General features: G+C 46.7%; 1 protein-coding gene and 1 non-coding gene across 3 annotated transcripts in view; one reads left to right on the top strand and one right to left on the bottom strand.

Annotated features, from left to right (window-relative positions):
- The first annotated feature begins 276 nt into the window (after positions 1-276).
- Positions 277-9,689, top strand: part of TFRC (transferrin receptor) — a 33,100-nt gene continuing 23,687 nt past the window's right edge. Inside the window, exons 1-4 of one of the 2 annotated variants that reach the window (XM_054480479.2) lie at positions 277-419; positions 5,341-5,399; positions 7,117-7,318; positions 8,336-8,531. In XM_054480479.2, the coding sequence (XP_054336454.1) occupies positions 5,364-5,399; positions 7,117-7,318; positions 8,336-8,531 (434 nt within the window). In that variant the 5' untranslated portion in view covers positions 277-419; positions 5,341-5,363. Of the gene's footprint in view, positions 420-512; positions 636-5,340; positions 5,400-7,116; positions 7,319-8,335; positions 8,532-9,689 lie in introns of those variants that run through there. The other variant, XM_063661362.1, reaches the window with a different exon arrangement.
- Positions 9,597-9,658, bottom strand: LOC129034385 (U7 small nuclear RNA). The gene has a single exon (XR_008501870.1). It is a non-coding gene; the product is annotated as a U7 small nuclear RNA (small nuclear RNA).

Here is a 9,689-nt window from a genome sequence, read left to right as displayed (position 1 = left end):
TGCAAGTATCCAACATTTAAGCGTCAACGCCAACAGATTTGACCTAGCACTGCAGGGACTGGAGGTTGGTCAAGGTCAGGCGGAGGCTGCCAGGCTACCAGGGCGGAGGAAGGCGCCGAGGCAGAGGCCAGTACGCCCATCGCGCGGCTCCTCGGGGCACCTGCTGCCTTGGCGCCTTTTCACTTCGCCTTGGCCTCGCCCGCAGCGCCCTCCGCAGAGGGCTCCGCCCGGTGCGCGCGCATCCCCGTCCCCGGGCGATCAGTCAGAGCACCTCGCCGAGCGTACGTGCCTCAGGAAGTGACGCACAGCCCCCCGGGGGGCCGGGGGCGGGGCCAGGCTATAAGCCGCCGGTTCGGGGCCGCCATCCCCTCAGAGCGTCGGGATATCGGGTGGCGGCTCGGGACGGAGGACGCGTTAGTGTGAGTGACTGCGGGCTTCTAGAACTACACCGACCCTCGTGTCCTCCCTTCATCCTGCGGGGCTGGCTGGAGCGGCCGCTCCGGTGCTGTCCAGCAGCCATAGGGGGCCGCACGGGAAGCGGGAAAGCGGTCGCGGCCCCAGGCGGGGCGGCCGGGATGGAGCGGGGCCGCGAGCCTGTGGGGAAGGGGCTGTGGCGGCGCCTCGAGTGGCTGCAGGTACACGGGGTCGGGCGGCTGTGCGCAGAGGCGTCCCTGCGCCTCTCGTCCCTTCGCCTCTCGTCCCTTCCCTTCTCTCTGCCTTCTTGCCCGCCTCCTCGGTCACAGAGCGACGAGTGACTTCTCTTTTTGCTCCGAGGACGAGACCAGGTGTCCCCCACTGTCGCTCTGAGCCCCGCGGACTTCGGGTCCTCGCTCTTGAAGGCTGCAGGCCCTAGTGCGCCGGCTCCGGGCTGCGGGTCCGGGAGCGCGGGCGCAGCCAAGGTGCAGTTGCGCGGCGTGCGGCGCCGGGGGAACACGTGGCTGCTCCAGGAAGTCGCCCCAGGGAACGGCTGGGATTCGTGGGTGACCTTGGGCTCCTAAACCTTCGGTTCCCCGGGCTCCGGGCGGGCCCCGCTCTCACTGCGGAAAGGGACAAAGCTGTCCCCTACTCGGTTACTAGCGTGTTACAGGCATTAATTAGATACGGGTTTCTGTAAACTTACCCTTCGGCTCTGGTACAACCTGATCTTGCCATGCTCTGCCTGTTCGCCTTGTGTGTGGATTCTGTTTTCTCAAGGCAGAATCCGACGAACGCCGCAGGTGTTCACATTAAGAATATTGCTAGCAGTTCTCACTACAAGACGGGAGCCATAGGAGTGACTTATTTGTGAAAGATAGTTGGAGATTAGCGGTGTGGTCAGAGGGCTGTGCTGGACTGATGGCCGCCGGAGAGGCCCATTGTGTCACATTCTGCTGGACAGTTCTTTAAGGTTGGGAGGGTGGGTGAGAAAATATATTCTGATAACGCTTTCCCTCTGCTCACTGCTTGTAGAGACCTCACTTATCCGGGGGACTGGATTCTGCAGCTTTTTCCATTTTCTTCCCCGTTGATAAGAGGATTAAAGTAGGAAATTGTATTTGGCTACCCCATACTTATATGCTAAGCTTACTGTGAAAATTAAGGTTAGGCTCTCTAGAGTACTTGTGGACCCTGCTGGTTCCCCCCGCCCCCTGGCCCTGAATTTTGGGTTACAATATGCTTCTCAAGAAAATTCAGTGTTAAGATAGTTTTTGTCATCGATATTGCAAGGTTATATATAGCATAGCATCCTTCAATTTCCTTTGGATGTTCTTATCAAGTAATGGTGGCTGTAAACCTAGCCTGTGTTGGAGATTGTTGGATAGACAGCAGTTTGGCTAACTCCGCCCTAAGGCGAGGCAGTTACTTGCCTCTGGTAATGTATTTAAGTATCATGGAGCAAGGTTCCCAGCTAAACCTGAATCGGATCACGATGCTGGTTAAAAATGACCCTTGGCTGGGCGCATTGGCTCCCGCCTGTAATCCTAGCACTTTGGGAGGCCGAGGCAGGCGGATCACCTAAGGTCAGGAGTTCGAGACCAGTCTGACTAACATGGTGAAACCCTGTCTCTGCTAAAAACACAAAAATTAGCCGGGCATGGTGGCTAACGTCTGTAATCCCAGCACTTTGGGAGGCCGAGGCAGGTGGATCACTTGAGGTGAGGAGTTCGAGACCAACCTGGCCAACATGGTGAAACCCTGTCTCTACGAAAAGTACAAAAATTAGCTGGGCATGGTGGTGCACACGTGTAATCCCAGCCACTCAGGAGGCTGAGGCTCGAGAATCACTTTAACCTGGGAGGCAGAGGTTGTAGTGAGCTGAGATCGTGCTACTGCACTCCAGCCTGAGCGACAGAGCGAGATGCCATCTCAAAAACAACAACAAAAAAAACTCCCTACTAAACCAGAAGAGTGATGGGGACGGGAAAAGATTCCTGGTCCAATGTTTTCATTATATTTTTCATATCATTTGGAATCTCATGCATCAGGCATGCCCCAGTACTGTTAAATACAATATTTTTACTCATTATCAGGTAGTTCAATACCAGTTATTACCGGATAGGGAAGTCAGTCAGAGAAGGTTTCATAGAGATGAAGCCTTGAGCTCAGCCTGGAAGAGATGAGGAGGACCTCAAGGAACAGAGAAGAATGTTGGTGGGTAAAAACATGGGCTGGATTCTGTCTGATTTTGGAGAAAATAGAGGGTAGTGAAGTTGTTAGGCAGTGAATGTGTTCGATTTCATGGTTCAAAACGTGGGGCTATGTTTTGCCTACCTGAACTCCATTATTAATGTGAGAAATTGAATTGTTTTCAGTCACCATTGAGAACACCAAAGATACACAAGTAGCTTAGATTATTATTTATTTATTTATTTTTGACAGAGTTTCACGCTTGTTGCCCAGGCTGGACTGCAATGGCTCGATCTCGGCTCTCTGCAACCTCCACCTCCCCCAGGTTCAAGTGATTCTCCTGCCTCAGCCTCCCCAGTAGCTGGGATTACAGGCATGCGCCACCATGCCCGGCTTATTTTGTATTTTTTTAGTAGAGATGGGGTTTCTCCATGTTGGTCAGGCTAGTCTCAAACTCTCAACCTCAGGTGATCTGCTCGCCTCGGCCTCCCAAAAGTGTTGCTGGGATTACAGGCGTGAGCCACCGCGCCCGGCCATCGCTTTGTGTTCTTAAAATTAATTTAAAACTAGAAAACTTGAGGAATGATGGTTCAGATGAGTGTTAAAACTTGCAAGATGTTTTTTCCTAGAAAAGGATGATTAAAATTGGTTCAGGGTGGAGTCTTCCAGTTCTGGCTCTAATGATTGGGTCCTTACTGTTCTGGTGCAGTGGTAGTGATAAGCTTTTTGTAACAGAAGGGGCAAAAGATTGTGCTTCTGGCTGGGCGCAGTGGCTCACACCTTCAATTTCCTTGGGATGTTCTTATCAAGTAACTAATCTTAGCACTTTGGGAGGCCAGGTGGGTGGATCACCTTAGGTCAGAAGTTCCAGACCAGCCTGGCCAACATGGTGAAATCCCATCTCTACTAAAAGTACAAAAATTAGCTGGGCATGGTGGCGGGTACCTGTAATCCCAGCTACTCGGAGTCTGAGGTGGGAAAATCGCTTGAACCCGGGAGGTGGAGGTTGCAGTGAGCCGAGATCCTGCCATTGCACTCCAGCCTAGGCAACAAGACCGAAACTGTCTCAAAAAAAAAAAAAAAAGATTATGCTTCTAAGAATATGGTCTATTGCATATGGACACTGGTTTTTAAAGCTTGAATTTAAAAAGAATTTTTTGTAATAGGTTTTAGAGCTTTTTCTTTTTATTTTTTATTATTTTTTCGTGATGGAGTCTCACTCTGTCGCCCAGGCTGGAGTGCAGTGGTGCCATCCCGGCTCACTGCAACCTCCACCTCCCGGGTTCAAGCGATTCTCCTGCCTCAACTTCCTCAGTAGCTGAGATTACAGGTGCCCACCACCACGCCCATCTAATTTTTGTATTTTTAACAGAGACGGGGTTTCACCACCTTGGCCAGGCTAGTCTCAAACTCCTGACCTCGTGATCCGCCTGCCTCGGCCTCCCAAAGTGTTGGGATTACAGGCATGAGCCACCATGCCTGGCCAGAAAGCTTTTTCTTAATGCCAGTTATAATACCCTTTGCTTTACAATTTGCGTGTACCTCACAGCTTGCTTTGTGCCGTGTGCGTGTTTAATATGCTCTAAGTGTACTCGTATACAGGAAAAGCTTTAAAATGGTATCCAATAAATGTCCATTTTGCAAATCTCAGGATAATGTCACTTTCAAGTATCTAGATGCTCAAACCAAATTAACTAGAAAATTCAGATTTCAGTTAAGCCCTTTAACTTAACTTAGGACTTTAATTACAGAGATGTATTTTGCTTTGATAAAAGTTAGGGTTAATGTCTTACATTTCCAGAGATGATAACACAATTTCTATAACCCAGTAACCCATTTAACTTGGCTTAGATTATCAATTTTCAGCCTTGAACAGGCCACTTAGTTTCTCTGATAACTGGCCTCTTCATCTGTAAAACAGCATAATCTGTGTTTCGTGTTTCTTTTTGTGTCAAAGATCGAATCACTTGTAGGAACTATTCATTCAGGATCAGGATTTCTTCCCCTTTCCATTGGAGATGGTTTATGGTATTTGTTGCATAACTGGTCTTGTCTGCTTTAGTCTTAATTTTGTCTTTCTGTGTGTGTCACTTTCTTTTTTTTGAGACAGAGTTTTGCTCTTGTTGTCCAGGCTGGAGTGCAGCGGCGCGATCTTGGCTCACTGCAAGCTCCGCCTCCTGGGTTCATGCCATTCTCCTGCCTCAGCCTCCCGAGTGGCTGGGATTACAGGCGTCCACCACCACGTCCAGCTAATTTTTGTATTTTTAGTAGAGACAGGGTTTCTCCATGTTGGCCAGGCTGGTCTTGAACTCCTGACCTCAGGTGATCCACCCGTCTTAGCCTCCCACAGTGCTGGGATTACAGGCGTGAGCCACCCCGCCCGGCGGTATGTGTCAGTTTTGTCTACTCAGAACACAGTGGTTCGTACCTGTAATTGCAGCACTTTGGGAGGCCAAGGTGGGAGGATTGTTTGAGGCCAGGAGTTCAAGACCAGCCTGGGCAACATAGGGTGACCTTGTCTCTGCAAAAAGAAAAAAAAAGAATTACATATATAACAAACTTTAAAAAGGATCCCACTTAATTTAGTTGTCATGTAAACTATGGTTAAATAACTTTTCTAGAAAAGTGATGATGTATTTTAAAAATTTGATGTATCATTTAGCCTGGTAATAGAAAGCTCACCAATCTGATACAGTAGTATGTTTCTCAATAATTCTCTATTCTGATACCTAGGTTCTTCTGTGTGGCAGTTCAGAATGATGGATCAAGCTAGATCAGCATTCTCTAACTTGGTAAGATATTTTCAGTTGTATTTCTGTGTCTGCAAGAATGTGAAATATACAAGCATGACTTTAACTGAGTAAGCATGAAATAATAACCCAAATCTATTATCAGGTATTCATTTACATTTGAATTGGTGGTCTTGAGGCATAACTGATCTCACAAAGAGTTCAGCCTTCAGTAGGGTTAATTATGGAAAGTCTTGGAAGAATTCTCAGAGTGGTTCTGGGTGTGGTAGAGGGGGACAGCTTAGTAGATAAGATGAATTAAAGAAAGCCCTGATCAAAATGTTTTAGTAGGAGAGGTAAAAAGCAAAGGCTTGCGGGGCGCTGTGGCTCACGCCTATAATCCCAGCACTTTGGGAGGCTGAGGTGGGTGGATCACCTGTGGTCAGGAGTTCAAGCCGAGCCTGACCAACATGGTGAAACTCCGTCTCTACTAAAAATACAAAAAAAAAAAAAAAAATTAGCTGAGTGTCATGGCCCATGCCTGTAGTCCCAGCTACTCGGGAGGCTGAGGCAGGAGAATTGCTTGAACCCGGGAGGCAGAGGTTGCAATGAGCTGAGATCACGCCATTGCACTCCAGCCTGGGCAACAGAGCGAGACTCCATCTCAAAAAAAAAAAAAAAAAAAAGCAAAGGCTGAATGAGGCCAAGTGTGGTGGCTCACTCCCGTAATCCCAGCAGTTTGGGAGATGAGGCAGGAGGATCACTTGAGGAGTTTGAGACTTGCCTGGGCAACATAGCAAGCCCATCTCTATTAAAAAAAAAAAAAATTTTTAAGAAACATTGAGTAGACAGTATGCGTGAAAGCTGAAAGAACATACAGAAAAGACAGCCATCCAGGCCATGATGAGAAGGAGCCTAACTCTTAACACACTGTCTAGACCTCGATTCTCTCTTATTTGTATGTATTTATTTATTTATTTTTATTTTATTTTTTGAGATGGAGTCTCAGCCTGGGCTCTGTTGCCCAGGTTGGAATGCAGTGTGCAATCTTAGCTCACTGCAACCTCCGCCTCCTGAGTTCAAGCGATTCTCCTGCCTCAGCCTCCTGGGTGGCTGAGATTACAGGTGTGCGACACCATGCCCAGCTAGTGGTTTTTTTTTTTTTTTTTTTTTTTGGATTTTTAGTGAGACCATATTGGTCAGGCTTGTCTCAAACTCCTGACCTTAAATGATCTGTCTGCCTCGGCCCCCCAGAGTGCTGGGATTACAGGTGTGAGCCACCGCGTCTGGCCTATTCTCTCTTTTCTGTCTTCTATCTTAGGCTTAGTTAGAATTTCTGCTTATTTGTAACTTTGTTTTATTCTTGCTCCCTTGCTCCCACCAGCATCACGGTCTGGGTTACTGCATAGTATCCTGAACTGATTTGTGCCCCTAATCCCAGCTACTCAGGAGGCTGAGGTGGGAGAATCAGTAGAGCCCAGGATTTTGAGGCTGCAGTGAGCTATGATCACACCACTGTACTCCATCCTGGGAGAGAGAGGGAGACCATGTCTCAAAAAAAAAAAAAAAATTTACATAAAAGGAGAGACTGACTGAGAAGACCAGTGTGAACTAGCCCTTCCTTGAATGGGCCCAGGGAAGAATGTTGATTTGAAAGGAGAACACCCTGAGGAATATATAGCAAGTCATAGTAATGGCCCAATAACACGCATATACCTAAACGAGCTTTTCCTAAACATTTCTGTGCCTGTTCTTCATCATGCCTTTTTCCCCAAAACAGTTTGGTGGGGAACCATTGTCATATACCCGGTTCAGCCTGGCTCGGCAAGTAGATGGCGATAACAGTCATGTGGAGATGAAACTTGCCGTAGATGAAGAGGAAAATGCTGACAATAACACAAAGGCCAATGTCACAAAACCAAAAAGGTGTGGTGGAAGTATCTGCTATGGGACTATTGCTGTGATCGTCTTTTTCTTGATTGGTAAGAATGACCATTCCAAACTTCAATGTTTTCCATAACCAACTCTGGGTAGTCTGTTATTTCAGCTCAGCATATAGTTATTTTGTGCCTTTTTTTTGAGACAGAGTCTTACTCTATTGCCTGGGCTAGAGTGCAGTGGCACCATCTTGGCTCACTGCAACCTCTGCCTCCCAGGTTTAAGCAGTTCTCTGCCTCAGCCTCCTGAGTAGCTGGGACTATAGGCGCCCACGACCACACCTGGCTAATTTTTTTTTTTTTTTTTTTTTGAGATGGAGTTTCACTCTGTGGACCAGGCTGGAGTGCAGTGGTGCGATATCGGCTCACTGCAACCTCCGCCTCCCGGGTTCAAGCGATTCTTCTGCCTCAGCCTCCTGAGGAGCTGGGACTACAGGTGTGCACCACCACACCTGGCTAATTTTTGTATTTTTACTAGAGACGGGGTTTTACCATGTTGGTCAGGCTGGTCTCTAACTCCTGACCTTGTGATCTGCCCGCCTCAGCCTCTCAAAGTGCTGGGATTACGGGCATGAGCCACTTGCCCGTCCACTTTATGCCTTTTTAAGTGCTACTAGGAAGACAATCATGAGTGGATTCTATACCTGTCATTGAATTTAATCTGGTTGGAAAGAGAGACCCATGAATTATTTCAATACGATGTGCAAGTGTTTTCTTTTTATTTATGTATTTTTTTGTTTGCTCCCACTCCACCAGGAAGCAAATGTTACGCTAAAAAATATACACAGGATACTGGTGGTGTAGAAGCTCAGTCTAACGTTTCAAGGAGGTCTTTTGGAAAAAACTACCTATGTTTTGAATAGGTAACTATTTGAAATAAAGCTAGTATATAATTTATTAAGTGACTTAAAGTATACAAAACTGAGATGCATTATATACTTTAAAACTACTTAGAATTTGATGAAAACCAGTATTTTCAAGGCTTACCTGAAAATATTAACAGATTAACAGAGATAGATTACAAATGAAATTCTGAGTTCAGCTCTGGAACTTTCTCTTTAGGATTTATGATTGGCTACTTGGGCTATTGTAAAGGGGTAGAACCAAAAACTGAGTGTGAGAGACTGGCAGGAACCGAGTCTCCAGTGAGGGAGGAGCCAGAAGAGGACTTCCCTGCAGCACCTCGCTTATATTGGGATGACCTGAAGAAAAAGTTGTCAGAGAAACTGGACACCACCGACTTCACCAGCACCATCAAGTAAGTATGAGCTACTTTGCAAGTATCTAGACAAGTAATTCAGGAATTGTGACAGGCCACAGGGAAACAATAATGGTGACACTGTGGGGAATGGCTTTTTAGAGAAGACAAGACTTGTCATGTTAAGCTAAAGAGGGGAAGGGGCCTGTAAAAAACTGAAACTATACTGGTAGGGAAAAAGGTAGAACTTCTCTGGGGAGTCTCCTTTTTCTTAAAAAATTCATAGGCCCTTGATGTTTTCCCCATCTTTGTAGCTTATTGCTTGCTGTCATTCTCTGGCTCTGATTTTTCTTCTTAATCTCTTGTAACGTTGTACTAAGCTCTGCTTTGCTGACAAGGACATCAGTAGCTTTTCTCTTTTTTAGGAAGCAACACATGCCAGAAGTAGCCTTTTTCATCTCCTAGATCATGGGTAATTTAACTGCCTGACTTAAGTCTCCAGTGCTTCTTAATTTCTGTGATACTCACCCATTAACCCCTAGGCCAGTCAGTATCCAGAGACAGTGTCTCCCTCTGGTGGAGGCTGCAATACGGTGGCACGCTCTCATCTCACCGCAGCTTCATCCCCCCACCATAGCCTCCTGAGTAGCTGGGACTATAAGCACACAGCACCACACCCAGCTATTTTTTTTTTTTTTTTTTTTAGGAGACGGAGTCTCACCATGTCTCCCAGGCCGGTCTTTCTTAGATTTTTATTTATTTACTTATTTATTTTGAGATGGAGTCTTACTGTGTTGCCCAGGCTGGAGTGCAGTGGCACGATTTCAGCTCAGTGCAGCCTCTGTCTGCTAGGTTCAAGCAATTCTCCTACCTCAGTCTCCTGAGTAGCTGAGATCACAGGCTTGTGCCACCACGCTCTGCTAATTTTTGTGGGTTTTTTTTTGTTTGTTTGTTTGTTTGTTTGTTTGTTTTTGTAGAAACGGGATTTCACCATGTTGGCCAGGCTGGTGTCGAACTCCTGACCTCAGATGATCCTCCTGTCTTGGCTCCCAAAGTGCTGGAATTACAGGCGTGAGCCACTGCACTTGGCCAAATTTTTATTTTATATTATTTATTTTATTTTTAATGGGCTTTCTGGCAAAAACTAGAAAGCATGCTAGACAAATTCTAAAAGAGCTGTAACACTTGTCCATAGAGTTTTACTATCTTTGCGCATAC

Source organism: Pongo pygmaeus, chromosome 2 (genome assembly GCF_028885625.2).
Source record: "Pongo pygmaeus isolate AG05252 chromosome 2, NHGRI_mPonPyg2-v2.0_pri, whole genome shotgun sequence".
NCBI classification, from domain to species: Eukaryota; Metazoa; Chordata; class Mammalia; order Primates; family Hominidae; genus Pongo; species Pongo pygmaeus.
Note: the sequence above shows the minus strand (reverse complement) of the source record. Positions and strands in the feature narration are given on the sequence as shown.